At 58.3% G+C, this 13,734-nt stretch overlaps 4 protein-coding genes across 4 annotated transcripts; 3 read left to right on the top strand and 1 right to left on the bottom strand.

Annotated features, from left to right (window-relative positions):
• Positions 1 to 303: 303 nt before the first annotated feature.
• On the bottom strand, positions 304 to 4,338 carry SDRG_17171 (hypothetical protein). Its single transcript, XM_008623408.1, has 12 exons — positions 3,204 to 4,338; positions 3,022 to 3,151; positions 2,622 to 2,972; positions 2,495 to 2,575; positions 2,331 to 2,444; positions 1,668 to 2,281; positions 1,416 to 1,623; positions 1,140 to 1,367; positions 912 to 1,094; positions 747 to 867; positions 398 to 702; positions 304 to 349 (listed from the first exon to the last, which is right to left on the bottom strand). The coding sequence occupies exons 1-12, from the start codon at positions 4,190 to 4,192 to the stop codon at positions 305 to 307; spliced, it is 3,369 nt and encodes a 1,122-aa protein (XP_008621630.1). The 5' UTR covers positions 4,193 to 4,338; the 3' UTR covers position 304.
• Positions 4,339 to 6,619: 2,281 nt separating this feature from the next.
• Positions 6,620 to 9,838, top strand: SDRG_17170 (hypothetical protein; the record flags this gene model as incomplete). The annotated part of the gene is made up of 13 exons (XM_008623407.1): positions 6,620 to 7,066; positions 7,115 to 7,189; positions 7,238 to 7,474; positions 7,525 to 7,704; positions 7,754 to 7,778; positions 7,832 to 7,932; positions 7,979 to 8,101; positions 8,153 to 8,491; positions 8,538 to 8,797; positions 8,846 to 8,975; positions 9,038 to 9,342; positions 9,390 to 9,526; positions 9,576 to 9,838. 13 exons carry the CDS (start codon positions 6,620 to 6,622, stop codon positions 9,836 to 9,838), a joined length of 2,622 nt encoding a protein of 873 aa, XP_008621629.1.
• Positions 9,839 to 10,286: 448 nt separating this feature from the next.
• Positions 10,287 to 11,720, top strand: SDRG_17169 (hypothetical protein; the record flags this gene model as incomplete). Its single annotated transcript, XM_008623406.1, has 1 exon — positions 10,287 to 11,720. The coding sequence occupies one exon, from the start codon at positions 10,287 to 10,289 to the stop codon at positions 11,718 to 11,720; it is 1,434 nt and encodes a 477-aa protein (XP_008621628.1).
• A 400-nt stretch (positions 11,721 to 12,120) lies between these two features.
• SDRG_17168 (hypothetical protein) lies at positions 12,121 to 13,734 on the top strand. Its single transcript, XM_008623405.1, has 3 exons — positions 12,121 to 12,468; positions 12,515 to 12,817; positions 12,865 to 13,734. The coding sequence occupies exons 1-3, from the start codon at positions 12,154 to 12,156 to the stop codon at positions 13,636 to 13,638; spliced, it is 1,392 nt and encodes a 463-aa protein (XP_008621627.1). The 5' UTR covers positions 12,121 to 12,153; the 3' UTR covers positions 13,639 to 13,734.

Raw genomic sequence — 13,734 nt, 5'->3', positions numbered from 1 at the left:
ACAGTACTTTGGCACCGTAGTAGCACCGTAGTAGCCCTGTCATGGCCAAGTTTTCAAGAACATGGGTCCACGATTTGGTTTGGAATGTCGAAATGTCGGAATGCCAAGGGGACACGTAGCGATCTCGATCAACCTCATGCAGGTGCTTGTTAAATACGCATTAATTAGGAATAAAATAAGGAGCAGCGCAGGCGCGGTGTCCGCGGGCTGGAGACGGTTCATAGTGGCCTGCGTCGCGCTTGGTCACGTCCGACGCGCCTTCTGCACTTTTGCATGAGCCATCGGAGCGATAACGCACGATACCCTACCCTTGCGCGGCGCCAGAACGTTTTTTGGGAGTGCCGCGACCCTAGTTGCCGAGACAAATGAGATCCAAGGCGTTCCAGTCGAGACGTACCTTGGGACTGTCGCGGCGCTTGCGCTTGGCGTCATAAAGCGTCTCGTCATTGGTCTCTTGCTCGTTCGGGGCATTCTCTTCCTCGCACGGGTCCGCCTTTTCTTCTTCGTCCTCGTGTTGCTCGAGCGTCGCACGGAGCGTCGCGTGCTGGTAGAAGACGCGAGCCTTGAGGTCGTCGTCCGCCTCAGTCTCGGCCCACACCGCCGCAAAGCTCTTGGTGCCGGCGTCGACAAACGCGCACTTGTGCTTGGCGTGCGCCAACAGCTTGCGCCACGTCGCGTGGCCTTGGAGCGCCGAGGCATTGCCTACAGTGTCCTGTCGCATCGTCGTCCAGAGACAATAAATGTACAGTTGATGAGGCAGAAGCGGCGGCTGCGCGATGTCATGACGTTCGTGCGGCGGTCGTCGGCGAGGAAGCCCATCTTGCCACTCGTGACGCACGACACGATGATAATGTCCTTCTCGCGGCCCTAAATTGCACCTCAGTCCCATGATCTTTTATTGCGAGAGGTACCTGGAAGCCGTCGACCGACGACACCTCAATGCTGGACCACGGCTTGGTGTCCATCATCTTGGCCGCAATCTTGGCGTCAATGGCGGCCACAAGCTTGTGCACTTGCGGCTTGTACGGCGTGATGACGCCGATGCTCCACTCGCCGCTCTGGACGCGCGGGTATGTCATCATGAGTTGCTCGATCTACAAAAAGGAATGTCAGCATGACGTGCGTCATGAACGACGGACCTGGTCGATGCAAAACGTGGCTTCGGCGTCGTTGTACTTGGACGTGCCGACGAACTTCTCGACACCCGCAATGTCGACGACCGTGAGCGGCTGGAACATCGGGTGCGCGTACATGGCCGGGTCTTGGGCCAGCACACGTCGCGCGATCGCCGGCGCGTCCGTCAAGCCACCGTCGTAGAACGCCTTGGTCGTGAATGCACTCATAAAGGGGTGCATGCGGTGTTGCTCCTACAGTCGTTGGGTGAGAATCAAATTATGATCCTTTGTAGTACGTACGTTGAGCATCGTCACGGGCAGATACCCTTCCAAGCGCTCCATGAGCGAGACGGCCAAGCCGTGCTCCTCTGCGGCCTTGCTGGGCACCGTCGGCGCGAGCTGCTTGGTGTCGCCAACCAAAAAGAACCGACCGGCTTGCGCGAGGAGCGCGAGAAGCGAGCTTGGCTCGGTCGCTTGGCCGCACTCGTCGACAATGACCGCGTCAAAGCTACAGATGCAAATGCGTTTTCATTGGGTGAGAGAGAGGCGTACCCCGATTGCCGGAGCTTGAACGCCATGTCGGAACCCGCGCACGACGAATGCGTCGCAAAGACGATGTTGGCCCTGTCCGCAATGCGCGCCAAGAGCTCCGACTTGCTTCGGTCCTTCTTGACGTGGAGGTCCATGACGCGCTTGTCGTTGGCGGGAAGCCGGCGGAGCGCGTCGTTGATCTCGGCCTTGTAGTGATCGGCCGCCGTCGCGAGGCCAATGTCCCGCGCGCCATGTCGACTGCCCATCTTGACGGCCGTGAGCGCGGGCTGCGGCAGATCCTTCGGGCGCGGCAGTTGCGCTCGGACTTTCGTAGGGTGGCCGACGAGGTGTATGCCGACCGAGAAGACGCGCTCGATGATCTCGTCGATCGCCGCGTTCGAGTCCGAGGTCACGAGAACACTCGGGAGCCGGCCCTTGGACGGTGGGGCCTTGGAGAGGAGGGCCGAGAGCAGGGCGCAGATCGTCGTCGTCTTGCCAGTACCCGGCGGACCCTTCCAAAGCGAGATACCGGTCTCGAGGTTGCCGAGGCCGCGACGCAGCGCCTGGAACTGCGTGGCGTTCATCTCCGACGCGAGGAGCCCGGCCACCGTGCGGTCCACGTCGTAGAGCGACGGCTAAAGCAGAAGGGAGCAAGTTTGCGCAGTGTGAAGACAAGAGGTGTACCGTGAGGAGCAACTTGTACAAGTTGTCGAGCGTGGCCGCCGCCATCGCAATGTCTTCGGTCGGCGCCTTGGCCTTGTCGACAAGCTCGGCCACGACCTCGTGGATCTGGGTCGCCTAAGCACACAACAATAATATATTGAGACGCAAATCAAGGGATATCGTACCTCGAGGCTTTCGACCGACAACGTCATCTTGGCGAGGTCCATTAAGAGCGTCAACACGGCGTCTTCGTCGTCCGTGGGCATCTATTGCATTAATGTGAGGCGAGACACGGCAAAGAAAGCATTGTACCTTCTTCTTGGCCGGCTTCTTGCCCTTGCCCTTGGTCGGCGTCTTGGGCAACCCGGTCGACTTCTGGATAACGTCACGGAGCGTCGTCGCAGCAGCCTTGAGCACCGAGACGGTCGCGGCGGCGCTCGACTGGTTGAGCACGACGTCGCGCAAATGCTCGGGCAACTTGTCGACGGAGCCGACGCCGTCCAGCATCCGCAGCGTCGTCACCAGCGACGTGACCACCTTGGCATCGATCGCCTTGGTCTTCGGGAGGCCGAGCGCCTTCTTGTCCGCCTGGAGGAGGACGATGTCGATCATGGGCCCGTACACGCGCTCGACGATGCCGATCGCATGTCGCGCGCTGTCGACCTAATCATTTAATGCGTATAGAAATAGAGGAGGCAGTCGATTGACACACTTTGAGGCGGACGACGTCGCCAAAAATGAGCAAGTTCTTCTCGAGCGTCTTGAACGTCGCCACGTTGGGGTCCGAGACGCCTTCGAATGAAGCTGCGAGTGCGGTAAAAGTAGCCGGCAGCGTTTGTTTCCTAATTACACAGAAAATATGAGTTTATATTGCGATATCGAGAGAAAACGTACCCAGAGGCGATCGCGGCTTGGGCTTCGGCGATGAGTAGCGCAGTAAAGTACTCCTTGTGCGTCTCCTTGGTCGACATCTTGGCCGAGAACGCGGGCGCGTCGGGCAATAGCGCTTGGAGGAAAAAACGGCGCGTCTCAGAGGACGATTTCGGCGTCTTGAGCGTCTTGGGCGTCTTGAGCGTCTTGGGCGTCTTAGCGTCGTCGAACGCCGTCTTCATCGTCTTGATCGGGTCGAATTCCGCCATTGCCTTGAGACGCGCGCCGGCCTTCTTCTTCTTCTGGACGGGCGACGACGCCGGCGACGGCAGTGGAATGTGATCGATCAAGATTGGTGATCGCGTCGGTAGTGGCGACAAGCCTCGGGCCGACGGAGATGCCGTGAAGCGCCCGCCCATGCGCTGGGGTGACGGAGACGTCATGGTGCGCCCGCCGATGCGATGGGGCGACGGAGACGCCATGAGGTGCGGGTTGCCTCTGATACGCTGAGGCGTCGTCGGCGGGTTGGCCGGAATCGCTGCGGAGGCTTGGAGCAATTTTTGGACGTCGCGCTTCCACTTCATGAGGCGATACTTCCCCGCAAGGAGGATGTCGAGCTGCGGGCCACCAATCGCGATGAACCGCGTCGGGTCGATACCCGGCGCGAGCTCCAGCTTGACCTGCCCGAGAAACACAGCGCGGTGGCCGAGAGGAAGAGTCGGGAGGTTGTCGAGGCCCACCGTTTGAGTCCGAACTTTGCTGTACGGCAGCACGACGAGCTCATCCGTGGCCTCGAGGCCGTCCGGAAAAAAGGCCTGAAGCTTGGCCGTGTCGATGTCGTGGGCATCCTTGGGTAGAAGGCTGCCAACGTCGCGGAGCGAGACCTCAACCATGGCCTTGAGCGCCGTCGAGAAGTCGTGCGTGGGAAAGACTGCCGAGACGCTCGCCGGGTCGAGCTCGAACGCGGCCGATCCGCCGGGGCCGGAGCGATTCGTGACAAAGCGGCCCACCATCGTCAGCCTCTGCTTCAAGCTCTCTGGAAAATGGAAGCCGCCCCGTAGTTAGTTGAAGGTCCGCGCGGCCTTAGTCGGGCCTTCGAAGCGCGCGCATGCATGCTTGCCGACACCGCATCTCATCGACGCGACCATCTTGATTTTTGAGGCGTCCTTTTTATTTTATTGCATACTTTTATCCTGTTTTAAAGAGGTTATAATAAAAGTAAAATGGGTAGGCCCCCTACCTGACGCCCTTTGAGGTCCTGTGATTTTCGACGGTTTCGCCTGCACCGGGATTCTGCCAGCGCCAGGAAACCAGCCGTGTGCAGTTTAGTTGTCAAGTACCGACGCGTCGGCAATGACAGTGAGGTCGCGTCCGGAACGCGGTCAGCACATGGCATTGCATGACGTTGCATGCGACGAGAGCTGCGACGAGCGACGAGCAGACCATGGTCTGGTCGAGTCTGGTCGAGTCTGGTCGTGGAAATACGGTTGATTGGACAAAACTCAACATTTGCTATGACAGGATTATATGTATTGTGATAATCGGCGTTTTTGGCGGATCGTACTAGTATTCATATATCGTATTACCAAAGTGTATACTTTGTTAAGTACGGTCGTCAAAACTGCGCTGTTTATATCGTATTAGTCAAAACTGCGCTGTTTATTCGCTCATCCGACGAAGTTATGGGAGAATGGGCGAGTTAATCGTCCAGAGGACACGAGTCGCAACGATTTACAGATCCGGATCACTACAGTACTAGTAGGGGAGGACGAATTACGGTCCCTCCAGGCCCGTTAAAAGGACGCGTTCCGTGCGATTGTCGAGGACATCTATGAGCGCCGTCAAAACATGATCTACCTCCACAAGGGGATTCGCATGGACAACGTTGGTACAGTTGCATGCTAGCGGTAGGATCTCACTTTTTTGAAAATGCCGTCCGAAAGCGTTATCCGGACACACCTCAACTCGAAATTCGACATGAGATTCTCGGCTAGAAACTCAACTCGGAATATAAGGTGTACAAAATCGTCGGTGTCACCATCACCACCATTTCACATATTGTGTCATTGCTCTGTATTCCACCGGCCAATTCTGCCCAAAACGCGTAGACGAAACGGGCTCAACGAGTTGCACGCGATAAAAGACAATAACCTCGCGCGTAATTGGAGACTTTGATAAAAATTGATATATCCCATCTGACAGAAGCGGCCACTGGCGATGGACCAGCACGCCTTTTCTCGCCTCCAACAAGGCTTCAATTGAGAGCAGCCCCAGTCTTATACCTCGTAAACCCGACCACTCTCTCTCAGCCAGACGCGAGCAGGTCGGGCGCGCCGCTCAAGCACTTGGCCAAGCAGTTGACAGGTCGCTTATGGCCGCGGAGGACGCCGACGTCGCGGTGCTGCATGTGTGCCATTTAGAAACGCCGACGGCCATTGGTTGTAATCCCGTGCGATTGCACCAATCGCAGGCAACGAATATCACGCCAATTGCATCTTATTTATCGTCTCATATCATGTATTGAAATCAAGACTGTCTCAAATAGTACTGGGATTAGCCTGCGGACAAGCAAGCCGAGGTGGAAAGGGTCAGCTACTGCAAGGGACGTGCAGGCGCCTCGTTGGGTCCGTTGTCGCAGTGTCTATACTCTGGCACCGTAGTAGCCCTGTCATGGCTAAGTTCTCCAGAACATGGGTCCGCGATCGGCCACCTCTGTCGGTGCAGCGGTCGATCGGAGGTGATAGCTTATATCAAGGGTCAAGGGTTGACCCTTGCTTATATGCAAAGACCATGGCGTTGGCCGGCTGCATCAAGGTCTACGCCTAGCGAAGCAACGACCATCGACCAGCTCCGAGGCTTCAAGCCCTAGAATTCAGCGCTGACGGGCTCGGTGCCCGCGGTCATCCCGAGCCGCGTCGGCTTGTCGCACCGGGAAACGCCGCAAGATTCGAGCTGATCAAAAGATACGCAGAGCAGACCAACTTCAACTTGGTGTTCGTAGACAGTGGCGCCACCTGCAGTGTTCGTCCATGATCGCGGATCGTAATCCATCGCACGACCTCAGATTCTTGCCGGCGCCGCCGAGGTGCCCAGTGCACACCGACTAGAGCTACGCATAGCAGGCGACAGCTCGCCATCGCTGTGTGTCCACCGACAGAGTTGACATTCCGTTGAAGTAGCAGAGCCTCTACATGTCGAATGTCGATGCTTGGCCCTTGCCGCCGCGTGTCTTTGGCGTCCTTCCGCACTACCGTAGTGAGACATATGCGAGAAGTGGCGCGGCGGCGCAAAGACAGCCCCGTCGGCTTGCGACGCCCGCGCCATTTGCAAATCGCCCGCCTCCTATCCCCACCATGCGCGTGTGGAAGCTGCGCGACCTCTTCAAGCTCGCGGCCCACGATGAAACGGCCGCATCTGCCAACGAGACACGAGCCGAACCGATGGCGGAGGACGAAACGCTGACCAACATGACGCCGATGGACAAGGCGCTCCTCGAAACGATCATTGCGCGGGCGCCCGAGATCGCGGCCGCACGCGACCCGAAGCGCGCCTTGCGCGAGCTGCTCGCGCCGGTCCAGGCCGAGCTCGAGTTCATGCACGAGCAAGTCGTGTCGTCCAAGCTCGAACTCACGCGCTTCAAGTCGCAGTCGCACTGGGCGATCGCAGCCACGAAAATCCAAGCGCACATCCGCGGCCGCATCGAGCGCGGCAGCATCGTGCGCTCCAACCGGTTCCAGGCCCAGGGTACCAAGGTCCTCGGCAAGTACATTCTCAAGAGCGACCGCATGCCCGACCAGATCACGCTGGTCTCGGCCCACAAGGACATTGCGCCCAATTTTCGCCGGCTGCCTGGGCTGCCCATCTACGGCGGTGCCCAGCCATCGCTCGTACGACACGCTGCGCAAAGTCGACCGTCCTGGCTAACGAGTGCATAGGCTGGTATCCACCACATCCTTGAAACCATTGCGACCGATGGCTACAAGCACGTGATCTGGGTCAACCTGCGTGAGGTACGAGACGCTTGCCTACGGCGGAGAGGTCCACGTACATGGCTGTAGGAAGCGGTGCTCTTTGTCGGCGGCGAGTCGTACACAGCGCGGCGCAACGTCAACTCGAACGAGCAGGACCTCGCGGGGTCGCTCACAGGCCATACGGTCCAAGTGCTTGAGAAATCTCTCAAGCGCAGTCTCCAAGAGCAGCTCGAGAAGGAGCCCAACGGCGCCTTTGAATATTGGACGGAGCCGTCGACGCTGCAGTACGAGATGGTGTCGCGCATCGGGACGCTCCCGACAGACGTACGCAATGACAAGGTGTCCATGCTGGGTGATACGACCGACGGCCCTAGGTCGCGACACTGGCCAACGTGTTTGACGGCAACTTGGACAAGCCAGCGGGCATCGAGACCATCAAGTACCTCCGTGTGCCCATCTCGCGCGACAACGCTCCTGAGAACGAGCATTTCGAACTCCTCACGGGGCTGCTCGACCACCGCAGCGCCGATACGGCACTCGTCTTCAACTGCCAAGTACGACATTTGGTAGTCTTGCCTCGTCTCATTTTCACTGACGTAATAGCTCGGTCGGTGGCGGACGACCACAGGTATGCGATGCAGCGTCGTGGCATGACGGTGTGCGTGACGTTCATGTATATAGCCATGGTCGTGGCTGCGCTGGCCCTCAACAAGCACTGCCCCGATGACGTCATTGCTGCGTCCGAGCATCATGGCGACGTGCCGCCCGAAGAAGAGTACAAGGTACGTTTCAATCTGTCAACTTTGCCGAGGTTGATACTTGGCGCAGGTCATCCATGAACTCGTCAAGCGTATTCCCCATGCGACGACGGCCAAGCCCTTTGCCGATGCGGTCATTGACAACTGTGCGTTCATCTACAACATTCGGTCGGCCATCACCGACTGCAACCAAGTACAACGCGACATGCGCGTGCCTGTTGCTGATACCTTGATACCTTGATAGAAATCCCTCGCGGACCCCAAGCCCGTGCGCCGCGCCTTCTACCTCAAACAAGCTTGCGCGTTTCTCGAGCGCTACTTCCTCCTCATCGCATATGCGTCGTTTGTGCTCGACCAAGAGGCCACGACCAAGTCGTTCACGTCGTGGATGCACCACCACTCGAACCTCTTCCGCCTCCTCGACGACATGGGTGGCGCCAAGTACGACTACGACTCGGTCATGAAGAACGCGGTCGTCAAGTACGACCACTTTCCGGGCATCGTGCGCTTGCCGCCGAGCCTCGGCACGGCTGTCATCAACTACCGCCGCGTCGGCACGTCCTGTGTCTTTGGCACGGCCCAGGTATATGCATTTTTCTCATAGAACGTAGAGTACTGATCGCTACTAGTGCTTTGAAGCGGGCTTGCAGCAAGTCGCAGCGCACTTGCACGAGACGCTCGGCTTCAAGCAGATCATCTGGATGAACATGCGCGAAGAGGTCGTCCTGTACGTCGCGGGCAAGCCGTATGCGATTCGGTATCCGCCGAAGTTTGGCGAAAACGTCGAGCTTCCGGGCATTGAAGCGACCGAGCTCGCGGCCATCGAAGCCAAGTTCCGCGACAACACGATCGCCGAGGCGTCGCAAAAGAACGGCCTCTTCCTCTACTGGTATTCTACTATTCGTTTTTCACATATCGACTAATTGATTATGTAAAGGGCCCAAGAAGTGGGCATTCCCGACGAAGAGCAGATGGTCTACATCCGCCCCCAAACCGACGTCAAGACGCTCGCGGACGTGTACACCAAGATTGCCAAGACGCTGCCCGTGCGCTACGCCCGCATTCCCGTACGTTTGATTTTGACTTTGAGTTTGAGTATGACGTGGCACGTTCTCATGCGATGGGGTAGGTGTCGGACGAGACCGCGCCGGAAGAAAAGGACTTGGACGACATCGTGCGCCTTGTCGTACCGACGTTTGCAGCCGAAGCCGCCGCCGGCGTCGACGAGACGGCCGTCGTGTGCAACTGCCAAATGGGCCGCGGCCGCACGACGTCGGCGATGGTCTGCGTCTATATGCTCAAGGTTGCACTCAACAATCAAAAGTCCGTGTACATGGCGGCCGCCGCCGACAAGTCGTACCAAAGCTACGCCAAGAGCGGCGACTACTTTGTGATCCAGTCGCTTCTTGATGTACTCGAGAACGGCGCCGAGAGGTACATCGGTCGACTTGATAGATTGATACAAATGATTGTCTTTGTAGCAAAGCGCTGGCCGACTATGCGATTGACCAGTGCGAACACCTCCAGAACCTTCGCGAGTGCATTGCGCAGTGCCGCGACTTGACAAAGGAGCGTGGTATCACAGCCGAGAAGCAGAGCTTCTACATGCACCGTGCTGGTACGATGCCAAGCGCAAGTGCGACGGGGACTCATTCTCGTGTGCCTAGTCAACTACTTGGAGCGGTACATTTACCTCATCTGCTTTGCCGCCTACATCCTCGAGCAAGTGCAAACGATGGACCGCAACGGCAAGTTCACCTCGCTCTTTGTCACGTGGATGGTCGAGCGGTATGGCCCGACGCTGTACGGCCTCTTGGACAACGTCTGCTTCAACGAAGGCGACGACGAAGACGGTGAGAGCGACGCGCATCTCTCGTCCATGCGCTGGCGCTGGCGCCGGAAGCGCAAGATGGTCACGCGCCTCGAGTAGACGCACCAGGAATATCTTGTCTCCAACTTCCATTTCGTACATTTTGCGTTCCATTTTCGATGTTTGGCGGCAAAGTTTCCGAAAAAGAAGCCTCTGGCGTCATGCTATTCGCACGCAACTTTTAGATGCGGACTGCGTTTTGCCCATCTTCATTGCTCGGTAGGTGGCCTGCATCCTTTCCATGCGCGCCCACAAGCTTGCATCGCGTGAAGCATCTCTTTGTGCCCCGATTGTCGCCTCGTACAAAGCGGGCTCGCCGGCACATACATGAGGAAAGGGCGGCGCAAGTTGCGTGTTTCAAGCGTTCGACGACGGTGTCGGCCACCCATACGTTTTCCAAATCAACAGCGTGGAGGCGTCGACGCCTCTGATTGGCCAAAAAGCATCGAATAATATATTACGAACGTAGCGAGATCCCAGACTTGGGGTTTGGCGGCCGAGAAGCAGCATGCAGACGCCGATGGCCGCGCGGGCGCGCTTCCTCTGGCAGCGCAACACCGTGCTCGGCTACTGCGTCGTGGGCATGCTCGCCGTGTACGTGCTCGGGCTCTGCCTCGAGGCGACGGCGAGCGAGACCCTGTACAAGGACATTGCGGCGCAGTCGATCTCGGCCGACTCGCGCGACTTGTACCCGGACAAGTGCCAGATCCAGAACTTTGACGCGCTCAAGCGCATGTCGATCGTGTACACGTGGGTCAACGGCAGCCAGCCATGCTACCGCGATATCCGCAAGAAGCACGGCGGCGACAACGCGATCGGCGGGTCGCGCGACCGCGAGATTGGCGAGCTCAAGTTCTCGATCCGGTCGCTCATCAAGTTTATGCCATGGCACGAAGGCAACATCTACATCGTGTCGCCGGGGCACATTCCGAGCTGGATCAACCTCGACCACCCGCGCATCAAGGTCGTCAACCAAGACGACTTGTTCCCATCGTACGCCAAGCCGTTCCTGCCGTCCTTCAACACGCACGTCATTGAGCAGTTCCTCTACCGCATCCCGGGCCTCTCGGATATCTACATGCAGATCAACGACGACTACATCTTCACCAAGCACATTGCACCGCACGAGTTCTTTACGTGCGACGGTGGCATCCGCCTCTTGCACGAACCCGGCCTCATCTCGCACGAGCCGCCGACCGAGAAGAAGGGCATCTGGGTCGCGTCGGTGCTCAACACGCAGCAAGAAATGGACCTTCGCTGGGGCCAAGAAGATCGGTACTTCATCAAGCACGCGCCGTTCATCTACAGCCGGCGCGCGTTCGAGCGTATCCACCAGATCTTTGACCGCCCCATGTACATGACGCTCAAGAGCAAGTTCCGGGGCAAGCCCGATATGAACATCCCGCTACTGCATCACTACTACATGCAGGCCCAAGGCGCGCGGGAGCTCGGGATCCCGATTGAAGTACCGCCGCAGGAAGAGATGACCGGGTACCAGCTCCTCATGCTCGAGAACGGCAACATCCCCAAGGTCAAGAGCATCTTTGACGAGGTCATTGCTGGCACGTACGACGCCAAGATCCTCGCGCTCAACGACGAGTACAGCGACATGGCGGTCGCCGAGAACGCGCGCTGGTTCTTCAACACGTTTCTGCCCGAGCCCAGTCCGTTCGAGGCCAAGGAGCCCAACAAGCACCTCTCCGTGTACAACACCAAGACGTGCCTCTACGACCCGGCGATTTTGCCGCCCTTGGCCGAGGCGGTCGACCAAAGCACCAAGTTCAAGGTCATCGTCCGCCACGAAGTGCGCTGGGTCGTCTTCCTCAACGCCGTTCTCAAGGGCTGTGGCTTTGGCTTTGGCCTCGTCCTCGTCTACGTCGTGTATGCTGCGCTCTTTGACGCCAAGAAGCTCAAGTCGACGCCCGCCTACGACCGCGTCTAGAGAGGTCCATTGTCGAGCAGCGTTAGTTGTCGGTAAACGCTAAAAGACGACCATCAACCTTAGTGCATGCATCCTTCTCGCGATGAGCTTCTTGCTATACGTGCACGGTGAGAGCAAGGCTGGCATCGCGCGTGGCCAAGGTGGGCGTGGTCGTGGCGAGGCCCTAGCCGGGTTCTGCTTGGATTCGCCATGGCCTACCGCTTGGCAGCTACCGCCACGACTCGCGCCATGGCGTCGTCGCCGAGCACGTCCATGCGCCGGTCCCGCCGCAGGGCGACGGATGGATGTCAGGCGGACCTTCCCTTCGGCCATCGGGAATCCTTCCATCCTTCCGTGCAAGCGATGTTCGATCCTCGAACAGGTGTTGTTTATTTTTATTTTATTTTTATTTTTTTGCGGCGCCGGATTTTTTCATTTTTCAAGCGGACGAAGCATGCGCTACGCGACGGCGCTCTCGTACATCCTCGTCGTCTTCATGCTCGTGGCGACGCTGTCGCTGCTCGAGGAGCCGACGTCTGAGGTCGTTGGCGCCTGGTCCGAGCTCTCGTCGGAGGGCTGCCCCGTCGAGAACCTCGAGCATCTCCGCCACAGCGCGATCGTGTACACGTGGGTCAACGGCAACGAGCCGTGCTACAACAAGCGGCGCGTGCAGGCCGGGCTCTCCGAGGGCGGTAGCTCGCGCGACAAGGAGATAGGCGAGCTCAAGTACTCGCTGCGGTCGCTGCTCAAGTTTGCGCCATGGCTCGAGGTACATTGCCCACTCGTATTTTGCCATGGCGCTCACAGCATCCTAGGGCCCCATCTACATTGTGTCGCCTGGCCAGATTCCCGACTGGCTCGACACGTCCAACCCGCGCATTACCGTCATCGACCAAGACGACTTGCTGCCATCGGACGTCGTCACGCTGCCCAACTTTGACACGAACGTGATCGAGCAGTATCTGCACAAGATCCCGGGCCTCACCGACATCTTCATCCACATGAACGACGACTACATATTTGTCAAGGACGTTCAGCCGTCGCACCTCTTTACCTGCCACGGCGGCGGTATCCGCATGCTCACCGAAGTCAACCACATTCGCCACGTCCCCGCCGACGTACATGCTTCCACCTCCTCTCTTCCCATCAATAACAGTATGGCTAGGGCGGCAACGCATGGCTCGCAAGCGTCCGCAACACGCTGCAGCTCACCGACTCTGTCTACGGCGGCCAACACGTGTACAACTTCATGAAGCACGCGCCGTTCGTCTACTCTCGCCTCGCCCAAGAGGCCATTCACGCCAAGGCGGCGTTCAAGGCCGCGCTCGATGCGACAGGAACCAACCAAGTGCGGTCGCCGTCCGACCTCAACTTTCCCTTGCTGCACGCGGTCTATATGATTGAAGAAGGCTCCAAGGCGCTCGGCGTGCCGTATACGCTCAACCCCACGGCCGAGTCGACCGACACGTGGCTTCTCGTGCGGCTTGCGGACGGCGCCAAAGCCCACGCCGACATGAACGCAGTGTTTTCGCGCGTGCTGGAAGGACGTGGCAAAGAGGTGTGTTTGGCCCTCAACGACGAGTACTCGGGCGCCGACACGGCCGCGATCGTCAAGCGGTTCTACGACAAGCTCCTCCCGACGCCAGGACCACATGAGCTGACCAAACCATCCAAGATCTTGAGCAACTACCGCGGCTACGAGTGCATTTACGACCGCAACATCATTCCGCGCCCGACGCCGCCACGTGCGATGCGCTGGAAAGCGTCGTCGTTCGTGCCGGCCATCGGCTATGAACTGAGCAGCTTTTTTCATGCGAGCGGATCCCACTTGACCGGACTGGAGCTACTAGGGTATCTCGGTGGTCTCTCATTTGCGGCCGCGACGTCGCTTCTCTTGTACCAAGTGCTCCACCCCGAGACCAACCAAAAGACCAAATAAGAATGGGAATGCGCACACGGATTTGTTTTGTAGCCAAAGTGATGCAGCAAACGTTTTATATCAAGTGAAATCGGAAAATATCAACCATGGTTTGTT

The sequence above is a fragment of the Saprolegnia diclina genome, assembly GCF_000281045.1.
Source record: "Saprolegnia diclina VS20 unplaced genomic scaffold supercont1.207, whole genome shotgun sequence".
In the NCBI taxonomy this organism is placed as follows: Eukaryota; Oomycota; class Saprolegniomycetes; order Saprolegniales; family Saprolegniaceae; genus Saprolegnia; species Saprolegnia diclina.
Note: the sequence above shows the minus strand (reverse complement) of the source record. Positions and strands in the feature narration are given on the sequence as shown.

Coding starts and splice junctions, on each gene's coding strand:
- SDRG_17171 (XM_008623408.1), bottom strand. CDS start 4,192: ATGGTGGGCCGCTTTGTCACGAATCGCTCCGGCCCCGGCGGATCGGCC. Junction 2,576..2,621: donor AGAAGCCGGCCAAGAAGAAG/GTACAATGCTTT, acceptor TTAATGCAATAG/ATGCCCACGGACGACGAAGA. Junction 1,095..1,139: donor CCACGTTTTGCATCGACCAG/GTCCGTCGTTCA, acceptor TCCTTTTTGTAG/ATCGAGCAACTCATGATGAC.
- SDRG_17168 (XM_008623405.1), top strand. CDS start 12,154: ATGCGCTACGCGACGGCGCTCTCGTACATCCTCGTCGTCTTCATGCTC. Junction 12,469..12,514: donor AGTTTGCGCCATGGCTCGAG/GTACATTGCCCA, acceptor ACAGCATCCTAG/GGCCCCATCTACATTGTGTC. Junction 12,818..12,864: donor TTCGCCACGTCCCCGCCGAC/GTACATGCTTCC, acceptor CAGTATGGCTAG/GGCGGCAACGCATGGCTCGC.